We start from the raw sequence: 27,149 nt of genomic DNA, 5'->3' as shown, positions 1-27,149 counted from the left end.
CGAATGCCTCCCGTTCCGCGCGTGAGAGCGAAAGGAAGTCTTCTTTCAAATCCCCTTGCTCCAGGCTTGGCCGCCGGACCCCCCGCCGGCCGCCTTCGCGCTCGGCAGCCGCGATCCCCGGCGCCCAAAGCAGGTTGGACGCGGAGCCTGGGCGCTGGGCCGGGGCGCGCGCGGGTGGGGAGGGAAGGAAAGTACAGCGCCCGGCCGGGGCGCCCCCTGCCCGTGCGCCGACGGGGAGCCCCGATCTCTCCTTCCCGGCAACTCTAGAGGGATTCGCCCGCGCTCTCTCCCTCCCGAAATCACGGGCAAAGCTCGTTCCTCGGGCTTCAGAGCTCGCCCGGCTGCCCGCAGACCGGTCCCCGCGCCCGCGCCGCCCGGCAGGTGCCCATCCCCGGGCCAGGGCGCACGGGATGCTCCCCGCAGCGGACGCGCTGCCCCAGCCGCCGCCGGCAGCTTCCGAGGCGGGCGGGCTCCAGCCGGGCCGCAGCCGCGCGTCCCCGCTCGGACTCGGCGCCCGCGCCTCGGCGGTGTCACCTGCAGCCTCCGACACCCGAGCGGCGTCTTAAGATAACAATGCTGCCGGCCTGCCTCGCTCGCTCCGCGCTCGCTCTCTGCCCAGGCACGCAGGCCGGCAGCCAATGGGAGGCAGCGCCCCTGTCCCCGCGCGCGCCCATTGGCGGGCGGCCCGGCAGGGGGCGGGCCCGGAGCCTCCCCGCGTCTCCGCAGGTCAGCGGGCGGGAGGGGACCAGCGCGGGAACCCTCCCGCCTGCGGCGCGCACTTCTGGCCGCGGAGGAGGCGGCCGGGGACGGTCGCGGCGGGAGCCGGAGAGAGGCCGGCGCACGGGAAGAAGCTTGGGAGCGAACGAGCTCTCCTTCTGGTCTTGCAGGGTTACAATAACCGCTTGTCCCAGACCGTTCTGTTTGCGTAACTAGAACCTCCGGAGATGGGAGCCCGTCTGAGTCATTCTCCTTCTAGTCTGAGGTTTTATGCAGCTGTTTTGTGTATTTTAGCTTCTGGGTCCTGAATTAATTAGAAACGAGCCCCCAGGTGTGTGTGTGTGTGTGTGTGTGTGTGTTACTGTGTGTATGTTGCTGTGTGTGTGTGTTACTGTGTGTGTGTGTGTGTGTGTGTGTGTTACTGTGGGGGTGGGGGGGAGACTGAGACATCCAGGGAAGAGGAAAGACTCAGGAGGGTAGAGAGGGAAACAGATTTAGAGACCATGAACAGCTAAATCTTGAACTATCCTGTCCCCAAACCAGGATTGTGAAGACAAAAGGCAAGAAGAACTTCTGGGGAGAGATTAAGGGGGGTGGGGGTGTCCCGCTTCCCAAAGAGGGAACTGTTCTGCCTGCGCCGTTTTCCTCCTGTGTGCCTCCTTTCACTCCAGCGAGTGTCAGGAAGAGGGGCTGTGGACCTCCGTTAGGGTCTTAAAGAGAGACCAGAGATTCAGAACAGGACCAGCCTTGTTCCTGTGAAGCAGGTGCTGTCGCTGAGCCTGTGAATTGAGGGTGGGGGAGGGGGGAGGGGGGTAGAAAGAGAAGAAAATATTAACTTTGAATCAAAGATTGTGTGAAATATGAGGAAGCAAAATGGAATTACGTCCAGCTAACTAACATACTGTGCTGAATTTTGGCAAAAACAGGGGAGACTAGTAGTTGAAGAAAACTCCAGTTCGACAGAAGAGCTCAGGGCTGGAGCTGGCAGGGGAATTTAGGGGTTTCACAGTAAGTCGTGGGGTAGGAGAAATAGAGAGAGAATACAGTCAGAAAGGGACAGAAGTGTTTTGATTTAGTTCCTTGAAGGAAGAGCAACATCAAATTTTATTTTGTTAAAATAAAATGGAAAAAAATAAAGGAATGCAGAGGTTTAATGAACATTAACGTAATATAAATCAGGGTTAGCTAAAATGCATCAAGGGCCCGGCCGGGCGTGGCTCAGCAGTTGAGCATCGACCTAGGATCCAGGAGACCATGGTTCGATTCCCAGTCAGGGCACCTGCCAGCGTTGCAGGCTCGATCCCCAGCGAGGGGTGTGCAGGAGGCAGCTGATCAACGACTCTCTCATCATTAATATTGCTATCTCTCTCTCTCTCTCTCCATTCCTTTCTCTGAAATCAATAAAAATATATTTAAAAATAAAAAGCATTAAGGGACCAGATGTTCTAGATGAACCATCCTTCACATACTCAACCTTAGTTCCAACCACCCATCACGCTCACCTATGTTCCCTCCTCTGGATCTTATACAGATGTGACCGTCCTTCTCTATCCTGCAGGTATTGTTTGCCTAAGCTACAAAATGTGTCAGAGAGCGGTGGTCCCAGAGGGACCTATTGGAGAAAATATCCTATTGGATGAAATATCCAAGTGAACCAGCGACTGCCTACATCTGTTGCTGTCCAACTGCTGAGTTATTTACTCCTGTGCTTCGCTTCTAAGTGACAGAGGCTCCCTGAACTTGACCCAGGGGATAAGACATTAGGTGCTGAGACTCTCATAAAATTGGAGAAAAGAGTGAGTAAAGGGAAGGAGTAGTTGAACAAATTGTTACCAATTTCAATGGAAAGAAAGTTAAAATTTCCAAGATCTCTAAGGGGGAAGGAAAGGGAGTGGAGTTCGGAGACAAGAAAACAATCTGAAAAAAGAAAAAAACTTGCCTGTACTTCCTTCTCTTATGGAATCCTAAGCTCTGTAAAAAAAAAATCCAAAAAAAACCCCCCTAAGATGGTATAGTGTACATTAACAAATGCCACAAGTGTACAGTCTGATGAATGTTGCCTATATGTGTGTCCATGTGAACACCACCCACATTTCCAGCACTCCAAGAAGCTCGCCCCGCCCTTCTTAGTCAGAATCTCTCTCCCCCAGTGATAACCACTATTCTGATTTTCATCTTCAGAGATTCATGTTACTGCTTCTTGAATTTCATCAATATAGGGTCTTAGACTATACCCTTTTACCCTTATCGTACCTGATTTTTCATTTATCATTATGTCTGTGAGATTCATCCATGTAGTTACATGTTTATTTTTTATTGCTATGTAGTATTTTGTTACATGACTATGCAACATAAATTTACTCTCCAATTGATGCATGTTAGTATTGTTTCCATTTTTTGGCTACTGTGAGTAAACCTGCTATAAATGTTCACATGCAATCGTTTATCCTGGATATACAGCTACAAGTGTAAATCACTTGATTTGCTTTTGGCTACTATGTGGGAACAAAGTCTCAGGAAGAAGATTCTGAAGACTACATTCTTCCTAAAGTAATTGATAAGGGGGGACAATGGCAAACACTACCATGCTGAACACCAACTAAACGCCTCAAATGTGTCAGGTCCTTTATACGTAATCTCATTTCCTCCTCACCTCTATTCTAAAAAGAATGCTCTATTGTTTCTGTTTTGCCATTAAAAATATTGAATACAGTGTCAGGAAATGGCCCTTGGCCTCTCAACATGGTGTGTGTGTAAGCCTTCCATGAGAGGAGCTTTGAGAAAAGAGTGGAAGGTCTCACTGCATAGATGAGCTGGGTGCTGGTCTTTGGAGATGGGACAATCTGGAGAGCACAGAGCGGTGCATTCCAGGTGGACAAAATGCATGGGCAGAGTGAACATGGAAAACGGGCTTTAATTTGATTGGGGTGCGTATGTGTGTTGTGGGGAGCTGGGAAGAGTATAGTAAGTAATAAATCTAAGAGAATAAGTGGTATGAGATTTGGAAGAGTTTTTAAATGTCTAAACCTTGCTTGGACTTGTTCCCGTAGGGGGCTACTTTAGAATGGCATGATGAAAGCAAGATTTCATAAAGAGCAGCCTGGTAGCTGCGTGAAGAATGGGTTAATAGCAGGGGAAGCATATGGAAGCTATTATGAGTCAAGGAACAAGCCATTGATACTTGAATATAGGAAGATGGATCTCAGGAGAAAAGTCAGGATTGGGGATAACAGAACCTGGTATTTTATAGTGTCTTAGTGAATATAAACACTTGCACTTATATTATCTCTAGTCTATGGGATGGGCAGAGATCACTGGCCCCCTTTTATTGATGAGGACACTGAAGATAAGAATGGTCCAGGTTCATTTCCAAATAAGAAATTAGGGAGTTGAGACTTTAATCCAGATCTGTGGTTTCACTACATCAGGTTGGCTATCCATAAATGTAATGACTGAAACACATACAAATTTCTCCCAGTCCCATTTAAGCATAGAACTTTACACTATACAGATGGGTTGGTTTCTGTGAACTTCAACCTCTCCCCCATCTCCACGTATTTAATTCCCTGAAAGGAGGCCATGTGACATTGTATCCAAGTTTACAGGAATCCGGTGCTCAGGCAAAATGCTATCTTTTTTTTAATTTGCAGTTTTCTTGCTCAGCCATTCCATAAAGAGGTCTATAAAGGCTTAGATGCTGATGTCCAACTACTTCCAACTACATGTACATTTTAAAATGGCCATTTTATACATGTACTATTTTTCTTGTAAATGTCAATAAGAATGCATGTAAAATAACCATAGATAAGCATAGAATACTAGATATTGATTTATCAGAAAATCAACACCAAATGGTTCACTTGGGTTTTCTAAAATGACTCAGGACACTTCAGAAAATTAGAAAGATTTCAAAATAATTGATTACATGCTACTCAAAAGCAGAGGAGTGTTTTTTCCCCCCTAGTATCTGCCCATGCCTAGCTTAATGCCCAGCATATGGTAGGTATGCATATGTTTACTAAACGAGTTACTATGACCCGCAAAATCCAATGATTATTCATAGATGCTCCTAGATGTACCATAACCATGAGTGGAAAGAGCACTAAGTAAAAAAATAAAAATAAAAAAATTCTTGTGGTCTCCACCCCTTCTTAGCAGATTGATCTTGGGTAAATCACCTAATTCCTAATTATCACTGGCCTCAATTTCTTCATCTGTTAAATTAGAGGCTGGATTAATAGGTGATCTGGTAGGTAGTTTCCCACCGTTTCTCACATTCTAAGAATAAGTGTGTTTTCCTGGCATTCACACTAATTTTTCAATGATAAACCCTGTATAACTAAGTTTAATACTGCTTTTTATGCTAGTGAGAGTAGCAAAAATATATCATGGAGTTCTTTCTCTACCTCACTACCTCCTAGGGGAGCAATGAAGATGAGGAAGAGTTTTAGAAAGGTCATTAGCTGATAAATCTGCTTTGCAGGAGTTTGCAGTGCTACATGGTAATACATCAGATTCAGACTTGCAATAAGATTTTTTCTTTTTTTGTGTGTGTGGTAAATATGGCTCATTTTCTCTATTTCCATCCATCAACTAGAGTAACTTTGTGAAATATATGACAAAGCTTTTTTTTTTTTTTTTTAGGACATGCATTCACATATGGCAATAAATTGACACCAGGCAGAATAATAGTGAAATTGTTTCTAAGATGGGGGTCCTCTTTGAAGAGGGTGGTGCATTAAATTCCTAAGGGTAGGAATTACCCATGACAGTCTTATATCACCTAGTATTTAAACCAGCATCGAATCAATGATGGTGGAGGGGCATACCTTTCACGGAAGTTGTTGGTTATCACCTGAGAGAAAGTTTAGTTAAAGATCAGACGCCAGCACACACAAGTGTCATTTTCTACTACTGTTTATTGCATCCAGTCATCACTTTAAGGCAATACTAATCAGCACTAATGAAAACAAAACTCACATGCATTTTTGTTGTTATTGTTTTTATCTGCCCCATTCTACTCTTGATTGAGCTGGGCCTGGCCCATATCCAAGGATATTCTTTTATTCCTTTTCTGTTTGTTAAGGGTGCTTTGAAACGTTACTTTGTCTCCTTTTCTTCCAGCTCTGTTCACTTTACTGGATTCTCTAAAATGAAAGGCTCAACATTTCTTCCAGCATTCCCCAAGCATCTTTATATTAGTTACCACAGGTAACATTTATAACAGAAATGAAATAGAGGCAGAGAGAAGCTGCAAATGAAAGTTCAGGTCTCCTAACTGCACGCAGTAGGTTGGCTTTGCTCTTTGCTGCTCCTATCTACCTCTCCATCCATCTCTATCTATGTAACTAACATTTTCTTTAACTATTCCTGCAAAGTTAGTGTTGAGTAAAAAACAGTGTATTTATCCCAGCACCGGCTTATCCAATAGACAAGTCCAACGCGTGGTTTAAAAAAGACAAGAATGGGACCACCTATGTCCACAAAATAACTGGAGTGGATTTGCATCTAGACCCCCCCCCCCCCCCCCCCCAATAAGCACCTTGTAAGGTGTGTGCATGTGCGTGCCCTTCCCAAGCCAACGGAAGGATGATGGGCGAGGGAAGGTTTGGCTTCGCAAAGACCCATTTCTAAAAATGCTCGCGGGTAGTTAATGCCAAGAGCGAGCTCCTCCTGGGGGGCCGAGGAGGGGAAAGGGGCAGCCCGCCGGGGGCTGACCCGACGGATTCCCTGGAACCCCCGCTCGCTTCCTCTTTCCTCCCGACGTCCATCCCGCCCGTCCTCTCCTCCGCGACCCCCTCCCTTTCCCTTTCCCCAGATGAGCGGCTCCGAGAAACAAAGACCGCGGGCTCTCCAGGCGTCCGCGCTCCAGCCCCGCGCCCCGCGAGCTGCGCCCGGCGCGGGGACCCCGGGCTCCCGGGCCGCACGTCCCCTCCCCGCCCGCCCCCGCCCCCGCCCCCGCCTCCCGCGCGCGCCCGCTCGCTCCCTCCCCGCTCGCTGCCTCCCCCACCTTCGCGGCGCTGGGAGGAAGGCGCCCGGGCTCAAGATGGCTTTTGCCGGGCTCTGCGCCCTGCTCGCCTGCTGCTGGGGGCCGGCGGCGGTGCTGGCCGCGGCCGCGGGCGACGCGGACCCCTCCAAGGAGCTGGAGTGCAAGCTCAAGAGCATCACGGTGTCGGCGCTGCCCTTCCTGCGCGAGAACGACCTGAGCATCATGCACAGCCCCTCGGCCTCCGAGCCCAAGCTCCTCTTCTCGGTGCGCAACGACTTCCCCGGGGAAATGGTCGTGGTGGACGACCTGGAGAACACGGAGCTGCCCTACTTCGTGCTGGGTGAGTCCCCGGGGAGGTCGAGGCGGTCAGAGGCGCCGGCCCGGCGCCCCCACCCCCCACCTTGGCTCGCTCTACACACCCACTGGCCGGCGACCTCCCCTCCCCCACTCCTACCTCGCTGGATCCGCCCCATTCCACGCGGCTCTCCACACCCACTTGCAGGCTAGCGCCTCGGTGCACCTGACTCCTTCCCACACCCTACCTGGCTGGGTGCTGGGGCCTGGGTGCTGGGCCCTCAACCTCCCTCGGCTGCCCTGCCTCAAAGGAACAGGTTGCCAGAGTCGCTGGGAACCTCTCCCAGCCCCGACCTCCCAGCGTTCGTCCAGGAGCACGTCGCCAGCACTGTGCCCTGTACCAGCGCAGCTCCCATAAGCCCTTCTCCCTGCTCCCTGGCCACATGCTCAGTCCTTTGCTTCACGCCCCCAGGACACCCACTCCACCCACAGCAGGGAAACAGGTATCCCCTTGTCACCTTGCCAGGCATGTGCAGGCCACGTTGCACTGGCTGGATCTCTCCGCCTCACTTACTGAGAGCTCCTTGTCTGTCACCAGGTTACTGACACTCTCTCTGGCCTTCCTTCAGAACACTCAAGTTTCTCGTCCCCCTGGTGTCCATCCTGGCCAGTCCGACCTTCCTGCCTACACACCTAACAGCCCCCTCATTCAGCCACGTGCACATCTCCATGTCACCTCACAATTCCCTGGGTGGAGAAGACATCCAGCTGAACTCCATTGGCACTGGCCTCCTCTTTGTTCCCCAGGACCCCTTAGCTAGGCTAGGCATTCCTGCACACCTCACCTCCCTGGGCAGGAGCCTCTTCCTTCCTTCCTTTGTTTGTCTGTTTACAAATCGCTCTTGGTACTCCCGTTTTAATTTTTGTAGGCCACGAAACTCCTTCAGGTACTAGGAACTCTACCTCACTTCTAATCCCCCCCCCCTTTTCACGACCAAGTTGCACATGTGTTGTGGTCCTGCTCCTGCACCTTGCAAAGCCCCACAGGTGCATGACTTTGTTAACCACAATTTCCCGCACTTTTCCACGCGCAGGTGTACCTCACCCTGCTGGGGACGCCTATAATGCAATCCATTTCTTTAGTGACTCCGTAAATCATTCTTATTTTGCCCAGGAGAGAATTCAGAGATAACCACAAGTGAGCCTCTAGATTCAAGAGCAAATAATGCAAATGTCTAGGAGACCGCTTTAGCTACTTAATGCCCCACCAACTAGAGCTCCCTTTGCAGGGACATGGCCCCCTGATGGCCACGTGTAGGTTAGCGCCACCAGTGGAACGTTATCTATCACCTCGTGTTCTTTCTTCACAAGAAATATCTTCACCGTGAACACATCAAGAAGCGGCTGAGTAAATCCCCACTTCCCACCCCTATGGAAAAGCATTTTCCGAAATTGCCTGGCCTTTGAAAAGTTGGCTTACAGCTCCTGGAGTGCAGCTCATGCAACCCCATTAAGAACAACCTACGCTCTTGATGGCATTATTTATTTTTGCATTAAAAATGTACTAATAATGTAGGAACTGGGGGCTGCCTGGGAAAGGGGACATTGTGGATACGCTGCTCATTACAGTGTGCAATTGCTGGTTTTTCAGTGGATGCAAATTTCGTGCCGAAGTCCTGCTGATAAGCAAGTACAATCTGTTCATCATAGTCCATACGAAGGAGTATAGGGAGCTCTGTGTTTCTAAAGAGCCTGTTTGGGGCTCCACATGCAGTGTTTACTGTGCTGAAGAGGGACATGAGAAAGGGAAGATTAGACTAGCAAACATTCAAAATTCCACTTCCTTTTTTGCAGAATCCCAAAGCTAGGGCCTAAAGCCAGGATGTGCCTACGAGGATCCAGAGTGCACAGCAAAAGCCCAGATGTTAGAGAATGGGTTTCCTGCACCTCTGTGCAAAGCTGCCCACTGCAGCACCCTGCTGGGGTTGCTATGGTAACCTCCTGCAACTTGGCATTTACGCACAGGAACAGGCTCTCTCTCTCACTTCAGAGCCAGATGCACTTGCTAAATGCATTGATTGTCCGCCACCCTCGCAGTCCATGGGGCGTGTTCAGAACCAGAGATGAGCTGGTACCTGTTCCTTTTGGCCCAGTATTCCTAGGGGGAGTTGGAGTGAATCTTAGCTTGGATGGTGGAATGGAGCTGGGTAGGAAGGGAGAGGAGTCCGAGTTCATGGACTGAAGTGTAGTTGCTTTTGAAGTTAACGTTCGTGGTCCTGGATCCTGCCACTTGTAGCCAATAGTAAGGGCTTGTGGTGAATTTGATTTGGAGATTTCCCTACTCTTATCTCTGGAACCTAGTTTGCTTTATTTATCCTCTGGAAGAAGTCTGAATTAGTCAATCCTGGGAATTTATTGAGCATGTACTGGCTGGGCACTATTAGGATATAGATGTTAAAAAAAGAAAAGACTCCCAGCTTCAGGTGTTCTCCATTCAATGGAAGCACAGACTGAGATGCTGTAAGAGCTGTAAGAGTAACACCCGATTGCGTGGTATAGGAAGGTTGAGGAAGGAGATACTTGCATAAGATCAGACTCCATGAAGACATGAGCTTGACTAGGGCCCTTGACCAAAATATGATCCTTTGGCTTCCTTTTGTCTCCAGGATCAAGTTCTGTCACTTTAGTGAGGCAAACAAAGGTCTTCTCCTTCCAACTGCAGCCAGTTTCTCCAACCTCTTATCCTTGCCTACCTGCTGTGGTCTTTCAGGACTCTTTCAAGACTTTGCACATGCTGTTCCCTCTGCTTAGAATGCTCTTCCTGCCTTCTCCCCTTGGCAGTCAGTCATCCATTCTTCTAAACCCTGCACCCATGTAACCTCTCTATGAAGCCTTCCCTGCCCTCCCAAGACAATCTTAGTCCGTTCCACTTTGTGCTCTTTGTGTGGATTAAAATAACAGAACACAGATGATCAGAATGAAAGGTAGATTAGATTCGGCTTGGCCTGGGATAGGTGAAGCCATGTGACATCATGGAAAACAGATGGTAAGGGACGGTGGTGGGAGTGAATGTGGGAACAGCACGTGTACGGCAAGGATGGAGATCAGCCTGTGGCAGGGGGGTGGAGAGGTTTGCACCTGGCTCTGTAGAGTGGGGCATGGTTCTCCACTTATAATCAGGCAGAAAGCAGTCCAGCCTGACTCCCAGAGGCTGTCTCAGCCCTCGTGGGTGCCGTTTTTGCTGGTAAGATAATCCTGGGGGGGGCGCGGGGTGGAATCTCCTGTTGTCTGAGTTAAGGTTTGCAAATTGTAGTACAAGGGGCCTATGTGGCTTTCAGTTGTGTTTTGTTTGGCTGTATCATTTTAAAATGTTTTGAATTTGAATGTTTTTAGTCAAGGCAGGCCATCTTTAAACTGCTGTGCTTCCCACAAATACTGATTGTGCTGTGGCCGAGCCTGCTCTTTATGGTGCTTGTCCGGCAGCTCTAAGTACAAGGCAACCTAAACCTCTGTTTCAGCAGTGTTGTGAAACTTTCTACATCATCAAAGAACTGTCATTTCTCCTTTAAGATATTCAGGTACATAATAAACCTTCTGACCCTCTCAGGAGAACGTAAAAAGTTTGTCAATTTAATCAATTAAAATTTCATATGTCAACCAACTTCCAAAACAGCAAACATTTTCTATTTTAGAGCCGCGTTTGATTGGGAGACAACTGGTCAACCTGCAGTATGGCTTCCACACTCAAGTGTGATTTTTTGTGCTGGGCCAGGACATACTTGTCAGTCTCATTACTGCTTGAAAAGGATACTCCTCTGTTTCAGACCCAACTACTGAGCTTGCCCATGTGTAAACATAGTGAGGAAAGCTATTGCTCTCGTGCCTTGGAGTTTAGCTCCAGCTGTCACGGTTTTCGATGGAAGAAGGGCCTCCTGGAGATGCACCAACCAGCCTGCAGAGGTGTAGTGAGCTCCCACACACAAGGTGCTGTTTCAAGTGTTTGGAGCAGTCCAGTGTGGTGGTTAAAAGAACAGGCTTTGAAGACAGATCTGGTGTCAGCTGGCTTTGCACTTATTCCAAGAGGGCAGAAAAGGAAGGATCGGAGAAGTTGAATAACTTAGGGTCACATAGCTGACAACTGGTGGATCTGTCGCTCAAACTCAGGTCAATACAGCATTTAAGGCTTTCTCTTAGCTACTATTTCATATGCCTTAATTGCCTTAAAAAAATCTCTTCTTTTTCATGATTGGATAAAAGGAGCCCTGGCAAGGTTAGAACAGGAAAATCATGCTCACCTAGTTTGGATGGAGGAGTCCTTTTGGGTTCTGTGTAAATACCTCTTGAATATCCTTGCCCACTGAGTGATTTCTCACACAAACCTTAATGCAGAATTGGGTGAGCGTCATTGAGAAATATTTACCTAAGTATTGGGGAATTCTTATTTTATTTGCATTTTCCAGGTTTGGGTAGCCATGTTCCATGGTGTGTTGGCACCCACAGTTGTGATGAACAAAGTGGGCTCCATGTGGGTGAAGCTGACATGTCCCGTGCTCTTCCTAGAAGGGCCCATGGAAATGCAAACTGGGAATCCAGGGTGAATGCTCCACTGTGAAGTGGGAGCCTTCTAGAAGTTGCTGTGGTTCCAGCTCCTTTCCCAAGGCCACTGACCTTGGAATTAGGTGGCCTTGTGCTTAGAATCCACTGTCAGAGGCCAGCGCAGCTGCTGAGTAGCAGTTACAGAGCTTTCTGATTGGCGTCAAATGTAATAATGGACATAGTTTTACTTATTGGTGAGCTTTTGCTTAACAGGAAGCACCCTGACGTTTTTTTCACACCCATCTCCATCTCCCCGCTTGAAAAAACTTTAAAATTTCTTTTCCCTCCTTTGCTCTCCACTTCAGTGAGCTGCCTAGGTGAACAGCAAACAGATTTGTATAGAGTGCCAGCCCCACGCAAGACATGGGAGGATGAGTGGCAGCAATCTTCAGGCAGGGTCTTCAGCACTTAAATAACTCACACTAGCAGAATGCACTAATTCACAGTGTTATTATTTTACCGTTTCTCTCCAGAAATGTCGATTTCTTACATCAAAGGAATTTTGAATGCGAGGGTGATGAATTTCAAATGCTCTTCTAGATGTACTGATATGGCTTAAATTCAAGTCATTGGAGTTTTTCAAGGAAAAATGAAATATAAGCTTAATTTCTTTATTCATCTTTGGAGGAAAGATTGAGGTCTTCTTTTATAGAGCTTATACCTCCCTCCTTCTTTCTCTCCCTCCCTGCCTTCCTCCCTTCCCTTCTTTTTAGGAATGTAATTAAACCAATCTCAGATTAAGGCCAGTTCATAAGAACAGAACTTGGCACCTTTTCAGCAGGAAAATGCCAAGTCTTTATTTCTTCCCCTTTACACCAAGTTCAAATATATGCACACAGATGGCAGAAAAATCACTATATTGAGCAAGTTAATCTCCCTGGACAAGTTAAGGCCTACGGTAGTTTCTCATGTACCACAATTTGGCATCTATCACCATATTTTTATTACAAATGTGGAACAGTCATTATTTTATACTTTAATCACATACGATTTAGAACTATGAGAAAAAACGAAGTGCCTCTATTGATTCCTAGGTTTTCCAAGGAACAAAATTTGGAAAAAGGAAACTGTTGCCAATGGTGATCTAAATTGACGTGACGACTTTTTAAAAACAGTTTGGCATTGTAAATAAGGTTGAAAACGTGCATGCCTTACGACCCAGCAGTTCTGCCTCTAGATGTTTATTATACTGGAATTCTTACACGTATACACAAGGATATTTGTGGCAAAACCTGGAAGCAACCTAATGTCCATTAACAGGGGCTGGACATGTACATGGTGGTACAGTCATCCAGTGAAGTCCCATCCAGCCGTGAAAATAAATGAGCTGCCGCCCCCTGCGCCAGCATGGATACATCTCACCCTCTGTCATGTGAAATGAGAATAAGCTACTAGCTGAAAAACGCATACAGTACAATTTCATTTATATAAAATTCAAAATAACAAGATATTGTTCAAGGGCAACATTTTTATGAAAAGCAAGGAAGCAAGAAACGCAAAATAAAGGATGGTGTTATGTGTGGTGGAAACGGGAGAGGATGGGAAGGGAAGGGAAAGGAGAGGGACTTCAAACCTTCTGGCAGTTACTGGATTTTTGCTTTTCTTTTAAAAATATTTTTTATAACAGTTTTAGATTTACAGAAAAAAAATCACAGAGATAGTACAGAGAGTTCCCACATACCCCAAACCCAGCTTCCCCCATTAAAAAAATCTTACATTAGTACGATACATTTGTTGCAATTAGAGAACCAACATGATGAATAACTGAAGCCCATACTTTGTGTTCAGATCACCTTAGTTTTTACCTAATATCCTTTTGTTGTTGTTATTCCAAGATCCCATCCAGTATCCCATCTAGTTGACTGGTGGTCACCTCGCCTTAGGGGCTCCTCTTGGCTGTGACGGCTCCTCAGACTTGTTTCTGATGCCCTGGACACCCTTGAGGGGTCCCGGTCAGCTCCTAACTCTGGTCGCTCTTTGTCCCTTTGTCCCCCTGTACTCCTTGAAGGACAGCATCATGCATAGTCCATACCAAAGGAATGGGGAGTTAAGGTCCCCCTTTCAAAAAAGGATCTACGTAACTTCCATTGAATTGCTCTGCATGAGAGAATTGCCTTTGATCCCCCATTACTTTATTTAATCGTTTATTTATATCATATGGACTCATGAATATTTATTTTAACTTCGGGTTTAATCCAATACCGCTTCATGGGTTGTGTTTGCTCACTCTGCTCCAGCTTTGGCTGATGGGGGCTCTTTCAGTTGCCTCTGGGTCTCTGACCGACCCTCATCAGTGTGGGTTTTGTTTTTTGAGCACTGTGTTCCTTTTGGGGTCAGGACAGGCCGCCCCAGGCTCGTTTTGTATATTGCCCGCCCGGGTCCTAGAATCAGCTTTTTCTCCAAGGAGCCCTGATTGTTTTCTTTGAAGAATTGTATTAGAAACCAGATAGGGGAGGTGGTGTTTCTAGGCTCTCTCAGCCTACAGAGCAAAGAAATATATATGTGTGTACAAACTCATACACATATCTAGAAATATTTCTATATGCAGCCATCTGTATATAGGGTAAGCTAAGCATGAGCTCATACTGACGTCTCCAGCTCTAATCTGTTATCTGATTATCATTACCTAATTATCATTATCTGATTTATTATTTAACCCATGGATCATACTAGCTTCTTCCCGTTGCTCTACTCACTCCGACAGCGAGAAATTTTGTTCCCACTGCCTTCCACCTACTTATTTAGTTGTTCAATTCTACTGTGTGTCTATAGCAGTATCCGCATTATTTGCAGGTTCCCCGTGGGGGAAAAGCTTTATCAATTAGAGTACAATTCCTATGTACAATCCTGCCTCGCTTAACGATGGGGATATGTTCTGAGAAATGTGTCCTTAGGCGATTTCATCCGTGTGCAAACATCCTAGAATCGCGTACCCAAGCTTCGATGGCCTAGCCCATGACACTCTTAGGCTACATGGTGGAGCCTGTTGCTCTGCAGGGAGAAAAAATAATTTTCCCTCTACCCTCTGGGTTCTTGGCCGTGGCCTCCCTGTAATAAAAGACAGATTGACCAGAGAAAAACAAACACAAATTTAATAACATGTATACCTCCTGTCAGCGTTACATTTTTGAAATCCATTCATGTCACTCTGTTACTATTTATATTGATTCATGTGCCTGTTTGTATTGTTTCATTTATTGAAGCTCTATAGTTTTAATATTTGCTAGGGCTAGTCACTCTTTGCTACTGTTCTTTTTCTGAGGTCTTCTAGTCATTTTTTTTCACACAAACTTTCAAAGAAGCTTGTCCAGCTCTAAAAAACAAATAAAAAGCAACAAGCAAAAAATCAACAACAAAAAATTAGAATAACAAAAACTAGTGGTGTCTTTGTTTCCAATCCTGTTAAAATTTTAAATTAAGGAAGAATTTCATTCTTATGATACTGAGTTTGTCTGCCCTTTAGGAGGATTTTAAAGGTATTTTTCTTTTCCCTCACATAGTGTTTGTATATTTCTTGCTAGACTTACCTCTAGGTATTTTATTTTTTTGTGTTTTTGTAGAAGGAGTATATTCTTTTTCTGCATATATTCTAAATGATTACCGTTTATGTATATGAACGCTATTGATGTTTGTGTGCGTTTTCAGCCCACTGCATACTGCGTTCTCTAGCTCTAGCCGTGTTTCAGTTGGTGCTCCTGGGTATTTTAGTTATATAGACATACCATATGCAAGAACCGATCACTTTATATCTTCCTCTCAGGTTTTGATACTGCTAATTTCATTCTCTTGTCTAATTACACTAGTAGTAGCTCCAGTACCATGTCAGCGAAGAATGTGATAATGTGAATTCTTGTCTTTTCCTGACTTTAATGGTAACAAACCTGCTGTCTTGACATTACCAGAATGGATTTTGGGTTAAAAGAGATAAAAATTATCTAGTTAAAGAAGAATTTCATGTTTTTTCTTACCACAATTATTATTTTAATTGAAAATATTTTTCAATACTTATATATATTTAGATTTATTAAAAGGATAATTACAGAAGTAGATTTTCTAATATTGAACTTTGCATTCCTGAAACAACCCTGACTTGGTAAATGTTGAATTATTTCTGTAGTATAATGTTGGATTCTGTTTTATTATTAATGATATTTTGCATCAGTATTTCCATGTGAGGTCACCCTTATATATATATGTAATTTTTGTGTGTATCTTTGTCAGGATTTGGTATTAATTTTACACTTACTTGCTACAAATAATTTTCAAATTTTCCTTCTTTGTTTGCTCGAGATAATTTAAATAGCATTGAAATTATCTACAGAGCCTATAATCTTAGCCACTGCACTACCCCTCCGTGGTGCACGGAATGGCTGAATTAAGAACTAGATCCTTAGTTATTAAATAATGAGCCACTAAATCAGACAGGATCATAGGAAATTCTTTCCAGAGAAAATGGTCTATGTTGAGATTAAAGGATAGTGGGATTTAGTTGGTAAGAATGGGGGTTCTGAGATTTGGGGATAAATGATGAGCTCTAGCCTAAGGAAGGTAAAGGCATGAAAACCAAACTGGGCGAAAGGATGCGGAGTCGAGAAATAGTCAAGCTGTTACACTTTGCATAAGGCCTCGCCTCATACTTTTACCTTTAAAATTGAGACCAGCAGGCATAATTTCCCCACAGCCTCAACTCCCAAACTTGTCGACCTACTTCCACATTCATTCTTACCTTTTCATTTCCAAGTGCCAGTACTTTATAAAATTCAGTAATATATTTTTAACCCAATATATTCAAAATAGTATTATTTCAATATGTAATCAATATACAGTTATTAATGAGACATTGTAAATTCTGCTTTTGTTCTAAGTCTTCTACATCCAGTGTGTCTTTTACACTTACGGTGCATCTCTGTTTGACTAGCCACATTTCAAGTGCTTGGTAGCCACATGTGGCTGCTGGCTCCTGTGCTGGACAGGGAAGCAGTTGTAAGGAAATTTGCTGGTTGCATTTGTGGTCAGGGCACGAGTCCGGGTTGCTGGCTCGATCCCCAGTAGGGGGCGTGCAGGAGGCAGCTGAGGGCTGTTTCTCTCTCTCCCTCTCCCTCTTTCTCTCTAAAATCAACAAGAACATATTTTTTAAAAAAGAAACTTCCCAGTGTGTAGAGCTACAGCTAATACCCAAATAGTTTTAAATTGTTCTTGGCAACTTGCCTAGCTTTTTGAAGCCAAGTTCAGTGCCTGAAAGAGAGGAGGTGTTCAAAGTTTATTTTTCTAATTGAGTTATTTTTGTTTGTCCAACTGAATGTCTGTACTTGCTTTATGTAGATATGGTCAAAATGCCTCATTGTCGCAATAAATCATTTTGTTAGGCATGAAAGATAAAGTACTCTATATATTGTACTTTGTTTCTCAGAAATGAGAACTGTTTTAAGAATGCGTTTTCATGAGATTTGCCAAAATTTTTCATCCTATAATAGGTGTCTTCTTTCTCTGCTAACACTTTTTGAGTAGTTGCTAAGTGCTGGTCATAATAGTAGGCTCTTGGGATATAAACAGAGATAAAAACTACACAAGCCCGTCTTCCCAGAACCAAGAATTCTGCCTCTAAATAGTCAGGTATTGCATGTTTCAGAAATTCTTGCTGCACACCGATTGAAAATCACTGTTCTAGTCAGTGAGCCTCATGGCTGGTGCATATCCAATAGTCAGCACGTGATGAATAAACAGAATGAATGAATGAGTGAATGAATGAATGAATGTTCCAGGTCTCCTTCTACTCTAGCTCTGTTTTTATTACTGAATTTTAATGCCTATCCTGTGGTTCTGTTGGAGGGCAGAGCTTTAGAGAGAGACACACACACACACACACACACACACACACACACACTACCTATTAGATGTGCTGTGTTTAGCACCCACTCCCCTTCAGCCATGTGGGGAATTTCTAGAAGTCAGGGAGTAAATGTCATTGATAAAGAATCCCTGAAATGTGTTGCCTAAAGGTGCTTTCAGAGGTGCTTTTCTTTGGCCACTTTCTTCAGGATCTTGGATATGCAGTAAGCCTGAAAGGCACACTGTTGTTGTTTCTGAAAGGTCACAGGGGACACCGATTGAAAGACTATGACATTTAAAGCAACTTTGGCTTATTTCCCAGGGGTCTTGGGATTAAAGGCAAGGGGGATGGTTATTGTTCTGGAGCCACTTGGAAGGGTTTGAGCTACTTTAAGACAGACTCTAAATCCAAGGCATTTTCACCTTCATTTACCTCCAGAGGAACAGAACTGAAAGCTGATTTTTTCCTAAGATTGCAGGTTAAAGGAATCTAGTGAATACTGAGTTTCTCAAATCTTGACCCCGGACTATGACTCCTGGGGATTAGGCGCTTAGAGGCTCAGAGGTTTGAGGATTGAAGGCGCTGGTTCATGGCCGATCTCTCTGTGTCTCCCTGGGGTAAATTACTTCGCTTCTCATGGCTGGAGGTGATGGGTTTAGGGACTGTGGTTTATAGCAGATCCCACCAGTTACCCCGAGGGTTGGAGGCGAATACCGGTATGCTGTGGCATACCTACTGGGAAATTTTTTTCTAAAATGTCTTTGTGGGAAAGAGCTGGAATCTCCTCATACTCTGTATGGATTCCTCTTATGCGATGAGAGATCGCTAATAACTTTTCTAAGCATCTGAAAACCTTGGCACCTCCAAATTGGGTCAGATTGCCCCTAAAGCATCGGGGCTGTTACCCAGTGGGTTAAACCAGTTCAGAGATAACACCAGATCGTTGGGCTCCACGATCAGCTCCTGATTCTTTTTGGTCTCAGCCTTACGTACTCTTCATAGGTAGTCGAGCCATCTGGTAACGAAAGTACGTTTCAGAATTTCTCATGACCTCATCAGCCACCAGTTACAGTCGGTGGGAACATGTAATAACCCTAATTTCCACAGGGACTTGATAAAGTTCTAGCAAAACCTAGAGGCAAAGAAACTTGATATTTCATTTACCTGTGAGTCCTTGTTCAATGTCAGCCTTGCCCAATCAATGGTAACTTATTATTTTGAAATAATATTAGGCCTACAGAAAAGTTGCAAAAACAGTGCAGAGAATGCCCCTGTGCCCTTCACTCAGCTTCCCCAAATGTAATGGATTATCACAACGAAGAAATTAGCATTGGTGTCAGGCTACATTTTATAAACAGGATAAACATATATTAGAAAATATGTGGTTTAGAAAATACGCATATCAAACTCTTAATTTCATTGATTTATTTTTTTCTGAGATTCAAGTTAAGCAGCAAGTTGATGTAAAATTTTAATTTCAAAACATGCACGTGACTAAAATTTTAGGTGGTAAAATTAAGTTGTGAAGGTATTACTTGAATGAGCGAGTGACATTTGGGCATCTTAAGTAAATGAGCGATTTGGAAACATTAAGAATTTCCTTCCTTCTTAGTAGATGCTCTTATATGCTGACTTCTTGGGCCCTTGACTGCTTCACAGTCCCGCTCCTGAGTAATTTGCACCCCCCCCCAGCAGGGAATGATGGCCTAGCCTGGAATAATGTCCCTGCACCCCAATATAGCAAAGCTGACCTCCCTATAATCCCCCCATTACAGTGTGGATGGATGATTATGGTGGTGGTGATGGAAGTTAATGTTCTCCCTAAGACTGGACATTGACAAAAACTTGGAAATGCCCGTCCTAGAGGGAGATTTTTGAGGGAAATGTAAAGTGTCCAGTTAATGGGCTTTTCCCAATAAAAATGCAAAAACCGCCTTCATCTTCAGGTCACCGCGTAAATCACAGGGCCACCTGGCAGCTTTACGTTCTCCCAGGTTCTGTGCGGAGGTGATTACTCCGAGCTCGGGAGCAGGGCAGCTATTTGAGGAGTTCAGGTGGCCATGGGGGGCGTGCGGAAGGCCAGGGGGACTTGTGTTTCATTTGGAAGGGAAGGTGCTGACCACATCTGTCTGGTGAAGTTCAACCTTTCCTCCTCCTCTCATGAGTCAAAATCACTTTAAATAAGTTGTGATCTTGAAACTCGGCCTTTCTCTTTATATTTCCTCCCTCCTTTCTCCTGGCTCAAAAAATCCTGATTTTTTCCACGCATGTTCTCATTGTCAGTGGGTGAAAGCCTGGTGAGACATAGGGCTTAAATTACAGTCCCCCCAATTTCATTGTCCTTATAGAAGTCAGGAAATTGCTAGATTAAATAATGACCTCCAGGTAGAGCAAAAGTGCTTTTTGTTATATGGTATAACTTTTGCATTTTTTTTTTTTTTTTAACCAGAGTCTTTCTGAAGGAAAGTAGACTCAATCTCACTGCTGGATGCTCTTGTTTTCCCCTGTCTTTTATATAAAATCTTGGACATGAAGAGTGACAGTGATGTGTAAAGCACTATTTGAATGTAGTTGCCACTTAACAGTCTTCTGTATTTTTCTTTTCTATTTTTATATTATATATTGGCTGGTACTCTAAAGTAATGCCAAGTCCTGGGGTGCTCCAAAATAACAGGACAGGGGTCTGATTTCTGAATGTCAAGCACATGAACTGGACTTAACTCCGTCTTTTAGTTCTGCCTTGGCTGTAATTTATTCATTAATTTTTTTTATTCTTTTATTTCTTTTCCTGGGTTTGCTTATCATGGAATCACCACGGTCAGTACAAGCATAATTTAAAAAAAGACAACAGCAATTTGACCACTGAGCCACATGCTGAACACCTTGCCTTGTAAATTTGCTGGCAATGTGTAATTATTATTTTTATTGCCCCAAACAACAACTACAGAATAAATGTGACCAAAGGGAGCTGTCCTCAGAGCCTATCTACATAACCATTAGAGCTAAGGTTCATGGTATAATGGTGTAACAGTCCCCTGTGGCTGTTATTTTACTGGTGGACACTCATATTGTCCCCTGGACACACGAGGGGATCTAGTAAATTGGCTCATTTATTCATACGGACTTGGCAGGTGGAAGCTACTACACTCATGTGAGCTGTAATGACACTGATACAAACTAACCTGTTGGGTGACACCATTCAGCCAAGCGTGACAGTCGAGCCCACAGCTAGGCTTTGATTTTGCCCCCAGGTGCCATTTGTGACATACTTATGGTTGGGGTTGAGCGGACCCAATGAATGTCACCGCTCTTCTTCACCCAAGTTCGAAACCAATCGAGAGGCAGAGACAGGAGAAAGTCGGAGATGCAGATATCGCCTTTAATACTGATAAAACCCTGCTGGGAGACATGGCTTAGCTAAGGTCAGAAGGCTTGCCTAAGGTTCTGTTCAAACCTCAGGCTCCCTGGGAAGTAGAGCTGCCCTACCCAAGCCCTGCAGAGTCCAGAGGAGAGTGGAGGGCGCGCTTTCCTCAGGCCTGTAGACACCAAAAACGTACAGCAGGGAGTGGAAGGAGCTGCGTGAACCCTGCCAGCTGGGGCCTTTTTCCCATAGTCGTCGCTCAGGTGGGCTTCCCCTCTCCCCTCACGGGGTGCGAGGGCAGAGGCAGGCAGTGCCCACCTCGTGGAGGCTTCTCACCCAGGGAAGCATGCGTCCAGGGGAGAGGAGCGTCCCCACCGCCTCTGCGCTCTTTGTGCCAGGTCCTGTGCTGAGGACTCTCTGCCTCTATGACTCAAGTAGCACAACTGTGTGTATTTTTCCTCCCAGCCAAATGGTCAGCTCACTCATAGGTGGTACTATTTTTCTGTGGCTCTCGTCAGAGCCCTTGTCTTTGTTAGCACCCAGAACAATGCTCGGCTCGTGGCAGATGCTCAGTAAACAGTCACAGAATAAATGCAGGAGCCCTCCTCTGCCGAGGTCCACTAAACCCTGAGCTCTGTTGATAACTCACGCTGGAAGGGTTTTCGGGGGATTGTCCTTTCTTCCCAGCTTTTCTGCCTGGTGGAGTGGAAAGAGCGTCAACTCCGGTGTCAGAGAACCCACCACTTATCCCTGCAGTGACCACAGCCAAGTTTCCTTCCAAGCCCCAAGCATAGGCTGCCTCGTCTGCATAGCAGAGATAATACTTTTCTCCTGAGATTGCAGGAAACCACTGCTGTAGGGAAGCTGGCACAGTGCTTGGCACCCAAAAGATGCCTCTTCCTGCTCCGCACTTGGACTCCACCCAGACTGCACCTTCTCCCCTGCCTTTAATCAGGTGGCTCCCAAATGCCCCTTCTGCTCAGTTATATCCTGATTAATGAAAGCTTTCTAAGAAAGCTCAGCTTGGCGCAAACAAACTCACAAAAACCTCCTCTAAATCTTGTGAAGCTGAGCTGTCTGAGCGCATTAGCATGACAAAACCACTCCGGGACACCGCTATTTGTCCCAGCCCAGGAGAAGAGGGAGCCCTGTTGGCTCAGCAAAATGACCAAGTGTTCTAAATATATCTGGACCCCCAGCCTCTTCTTTCTGTGCATTCCCTCCCTTCCCCTTCTCAGCAGCCAGAGACCAACTCCTCAATGGCTTCACCTGCGGCCCACCACCCAAACTGGGGAGGACCTGACATAACACTGTTCGATGGATTGACTGGAGGTGAATGTGGACTCCGCCAGTGTATTTCCTCAACCACAGTGTTATTTAAGCCTTTCTGTCTCTGGTGGTCTAAGAAACTTTGTCCCATGATGAGTGATCTCCAGCAGCAGCAAGCAGGGAGTTTTTCTGGAGCAGGGAAATTCTCCAAACTCAATCTACCGGCTCTGAAGTTGACCTTGAACATAAACCAAATTTAGGAGCTTTAAGGTGATGGAATATGTTGGCTCAGGTGGGGCATCTCTCTTCTTCCTCAGCTCCCCCCTCTTCTGGGAGAGTTGACGTGGGCTGGGTTCTGGAGCTTGTTCAGGTGGCTGGTGGTGACGGGATAGAGAAGTGACTGCTGCATCGTAGTTCCCTTCTGGCTTCTGGAGGGTTCTGGTCCCTGCCACTGGTACCCTGGAAGGCACCCCCTTCCTCCCTTGAGTGAGGTACCTTAACCCATTCTAAACTCTATCTTATAATTTTCTATTCTAAGACCCACAGATTTACATTTTATGTTTTCCAATACCCTGGATGCTGTTTTAGTTAGCATTTCATTAGCAGACTTTCCACACTCTAAAAATCCTCAGAAATCGCAGCGAGCAGTGGTAGGTGGAAAGAGTACTAGGCTGGAGGAGATCCAGGTTCAACTTGACTGCACAGCCGTCACTGGTCCTCAGTTTTCTGTAGGCCCACCTCTGGGTGCTGGGTAACCAAGGACAGTTAACCCTGGCCCTGAGCCTTCCCAGACCTTGAAGGTTTGTGTTCCAGCTCTGCGTCCGGGTACCTGTGACCTTGGACAAGTGCATTTACCTGTCTGGGCCATGTGTAGAATGATGGCATTGGAGCAGGTGAATCTAACTCCCAGTCCAGCTGTAGATTTTATGAGTCTATGTGCAGAAGACCTTCCTCTGAGAATTAATACTTCAAAGTGACGTTTTTGTGCCGGAACAGCCCTTCTTGTCTGATACCCTTGAACTCTTTCCTTTGTCTCTTATGTTATTTCCTCTCCGTTAATGATGTCTGTGGCTGAGAAACAGCCTGTGATGAGCGCCTCTGCTCTTCAGTAAGAGGTGTTTGCCAGAAGTAGAGCTTGTCTCTGTTCCCCTTGGCTTCTCCTTTCTGAGTCATGTGTCTCCCTTCATCCTGCCTTCACCAGCCCTCAACTTGCGTGCACCATGAATACCCCTGTGTTTATTTCCCCCATTAATATAATCGCTCTGTATTTGTGTTGTGGCTCTTTCCAGTCACTTCCCCAGAGATGTCTTCCTTGCACTTTCGCAATTGTTCACACTCGTGTTTTCTAACCCCGTGGTTCTCCACCTGGGGTGATTCTGTTCCCCCTCCCGCCAAGGAATGCTTGGCAATCTCTGGAAACATTCTGGTTGCCACACTGAGTGACGACTGCTATAGGCATCTAGTGGGTACAGGCCGGGGATGCCCCTAAAAATCTCCCAGTGCACAGGGCAGTCCCCACAACAAAAAACTGTCAGGTCCAGATTGTCAATAGTACTGATGTTTAGAAACCCTCCTATAATTTTTAATTCCTTAACTGCAGGGACCAAATATGCCCATTTTCATGTGAATAGCATGCTGCCTAGGGCTATATATGAGAAAGAGAGAAATGATTCATTATTGTTTAACTGACCCCAGCGTAGTTGAACACTGTCACCACGGACATATAGTCACATTACTATCTCCCAGCACACCCAGGGAGGGAGGTCTGCCTAAAACCACCAGTCGATACTACTTGTAATACTTTGAAATGTCTAAACACCTTTCTAATAGACACTTAACCAAATGCAATAAGACCCAAAACCCTCAGGTAATCCACTTGAGATATGTCAAGAATAGCCATGAGGACTGCAGCAGTGACGTCTAGGGCGTGAGGTGCCTGCTGTACGTGGGGTTTAATTTGATGACAAATTTCAGCACAGTGTCAGGCCTCTTAATGGGCAATAGTGATTCTTTCTTCAAGAGGAGAGCTCATTTAGCCTGGCATTTGTTTTTGCTTTATTTTATAATTCTCAGGTTAGGACTTATGATTCTCTATACACCTGTGATAAAATGTTCTAACACCATGCTTGTAAAACTTTAATGTGCATGCAAATCACCTGGGGATATATTAAAATACAGAGTATTTTTAAGTCCTTCTGGGGTAGGCACCAAAATGTCTCATTTCTAACAAGTTATAGGTGGTGCTCGCTCGCTCTCTACACACACACACACACACACACACACACACACTCTCTCTCTCTCTCTCTCTCTCTCTCTCTCACTCACTCACTCTGCTGGGCCATGGACACACTTGGAGCGACAAGGTCTTAGAATGTTAAAACTGGAAAGTATTTTAAAGGTCATTTATCCCAAGCCTATATTTCGCAGATGATGAAAGTGAAACCTGGACAGTAGGGCTGTCATGGACAGAGTACGGTGACCAGATGTCCACGCTCAGGCCAGTCCTCTCTCCTTCCCCATCCCAGCCTCGTTGCATAGTCTCTGGCAGACCACATACTGCTGCTGAGCCTTGGGTTTCTCCTTTTAGAAACACGTGGCTTGTGGTCCCTGTGCATTCTGCCTTAGCCCAGGTGTCATTTCCTTCAAGCCTCTGTCATTTGGATGCCCACGGTCACCACCACTCCTAAGTCTGTTTCTGTTGCCTTCTGCCTCTAGGGAATGAATCTGGGGAATGCAGGGAGCGGGGCTGGGCGGGCAGAAGGGGACTGGGGATGGGGTAAGCAGGTGTCACCTTCATTTGGTGAGCGCACCTCTTTGAGATGGGCTCTAACCCTGCTTACAAATGAATCCTGGCACCCATCACGCTGGCTCAGGGCCACGACTGATAGGAGGAGTCGCACAGAGCTTAATGCAAACTGGCGTTGCTCGCAGCTGGGACCCGGGCAGCAGGGCGGACGCTGTGCCCCGTCTGCACGCGGCAGAGGTCCTTACACTCCCTGGGCAGCACCATGTTGGGGGGGGGAGGAGGGGAGGGGAAGGATGAGACCTACGCCCCCCCTGCCCCCTGCACTTACCTCCCTCATTCATCTGCTTAATGCCTTCCCTGGCATCGTGTTGCTTTTCAGGTCATTCTTACAAGTAGCCTCTATGACTGTGGCCGGACATCCCTCTGGAACTTCCTAAGGCGTTTCTCCCGACTCCTTCGGAAGTAATCGCTATACCTTTTCTCATGGGATGTTGCTGTTCACGGTTCATCTCCCTCCTCTACACATCCCACCACTTCCTCTTTGCATTCTGTGGTCACACCCAGTGAAGCCATTTTTAGAACTTGAGGGGGAAAAAAATCAATATTTTAAGCAATAAAAATCCATTGTTTTTTGCCGACTTTTTCTTTGAGGACTTCTGCAGACATCCGACAATAAATGCCCTTCGCGCTCCTGTACAGGGTGAGGCAGGGCAGCTCTTTCCCGCTCTGAGCGGCGGTGAGGCTGCAACGCAGGCATGTAGCGTTGCTCCTGCGGTTGGGGCGAGTGGTCCCGCATCCAGAGAAGAAGCGGGTTACCTGGTTGAGAGCCAGACCCCTCGTGATTCTCAAGTCCAGGGAGGAGGTTGTTCCCTGCAGTATATTAGGCAGGGCCCCAGGGCCCCGGGCGGGAGCCCAGAGTCCCTCTAACGAGATCGGAGCTGTAAGAGCTGATTAGGCCGCGCGCCGGGGCAGGAGCGGGTAATGAGCGCGGGGAGGTCAGCGCCGTGCTCCCGTTTCCCGGCCCGCGCTTCAGAGGCAAGAAGGCACTCAGTGAAATGAAAATGTAACCCATTTAGTGTTGATGAAATGACATCCTTACGTTTGCAATCCATTAGTAATCTGTGCATTTTGGTGCTCCTTGGAAGCACAGAGGCCAGCTACGTACATGGAATGATGAATTCTGTAGGTGTTAGAGCAATAGATTGGAATTTGTGGGTCCAGAGACCAGTGCCCTCATTTCTGCTACTGTGATCTGTAATCAATAAATGCTTTCAACCCACAACCTCTGGGTGACTGCTATGGACACAGCACCGTCCTAGGCACAGATGGTTTTGTCCCCTAGCATCTGATACACAGTAGGTACTCAGGATCAGTTCTTGAATAAGTCGATGTATGAATGAATTCATGTATAAAACTAAGGCCAGTGAGACCTGTTTTTTTATGCTTATACAGCTTTCAGAAGCATATAGTCTGTAGCAAGTTGGTCCCATTCCTGTGTCTCATTTTCTCCACCTTAGAATAAATAAATTAGACCTTTACAGAGCTAACCTGTGAATTCGTACATTCCCACCCTTTTGGATAAGTTGAAATGCTTGGCTACAAATTACCGTTAATGTTTAAGTCCTCACGTTAGCTGGGTTGTAGATAGAATAACAACCTTCATCTTTGTTCTGGTGACATTCATTGTGCCACTAATATTAATCACGAGACACAGCCCCCCTTACTTCCCCATAATTGTGCTTTGACCATCTACACCCTGGCTTTACTCATCTCCTGTTAGCGAGAAGAGAGGCAATGATGAGGTTTTTGGGATTGTAGGACATTCACGCTAACAAGGCACATGGATTTTGTACCATGCATTTAGGTAGGTAGAGGGCAATTGTTTCAGTCTCAAAAAAACCCTAATTTTTTTTGAGGCGACAGAATGTTATGGAAAGAGAAGAGCTTGGGCTTTGTATCAAGACAAACCCTATTTTGAACTCTACCTATGGGTGATTGCTATCCAGTTCCTTAACTTCTCTGAGCCAGGGTTTCCTTTTGACTGTGGGGAAATTTAGAAACAGTGAATTGGCTAGCACATAATTGCCAATTATAGCTCTTCTTATTCTGATGATTACTTAGGTCAGTGCTTAGTGGTATCTTTGCAGATACCTCAGTTGGACGACTAAGGTGACGTGTGATTAAAAACAAGATCCAACAGGGTGGGTACGTATGTGCATGACACTAGGATATTAGGGCCACCCTAAAAGCCATCTTTAAAAGTGTGTTGTGTGATCAACTGTGCTTCCTAAACTAACCTGAAAGGATTGTTTATCCTGGAGGATCTGACCCACATTGGCCCATGTCC

General features: G+C 45.9%; 1 protein-coding gene across 6 annotated transcripts in view; it reads left to right on the top strand.

Annotated features, from left to right (window-relative positions):
- Window positions 1-6,733: 6,733 nt before the first annotated feature.
- The window catches only part of ASTN1 (astrotactin 1), a gene marked incomplete at its 3' end in the record, with an annotated part of 238,558 nt that continues 218,142 nt past the window's right edge, over window positions 6,734-27,149 (top strand). For all 6 annotated transcript variants that reach the window (XM_081120780.1, XM_081120777.1, XM_081120779.1 and 3 more), the window contains exon 1: window positions 6,734-7,046. In XM_081120780.1, the coding sequence (XP_080976906.1) occupies window positions 6,764-7,046 (283 nt within the window). In that variant the 5' untranslated portion in view covers window positions 6,734-6,763. The remainder of the gene's footprint in view (window positions 7,047-27,149) is intronic.

The sequence above is a fragment of the Miniopterus schreibersii genome (genome assembly GCF_964146895.1).
Source record: "Miniopterus schreibersii genome assembly, chromosome: 19".
In the NCBI taxonomy this organism is placed as follows: Eukaryota; Metazoa; Chordata; class Mammalia; order Chiroptera; family Miniopteridae; genus Miniopterus; species Miniopterus schreibersii.
Note: the sequence above shows the minus strand (reverse complement) of the source record. Positions and strands in the feature narration are given on the sequence as shown.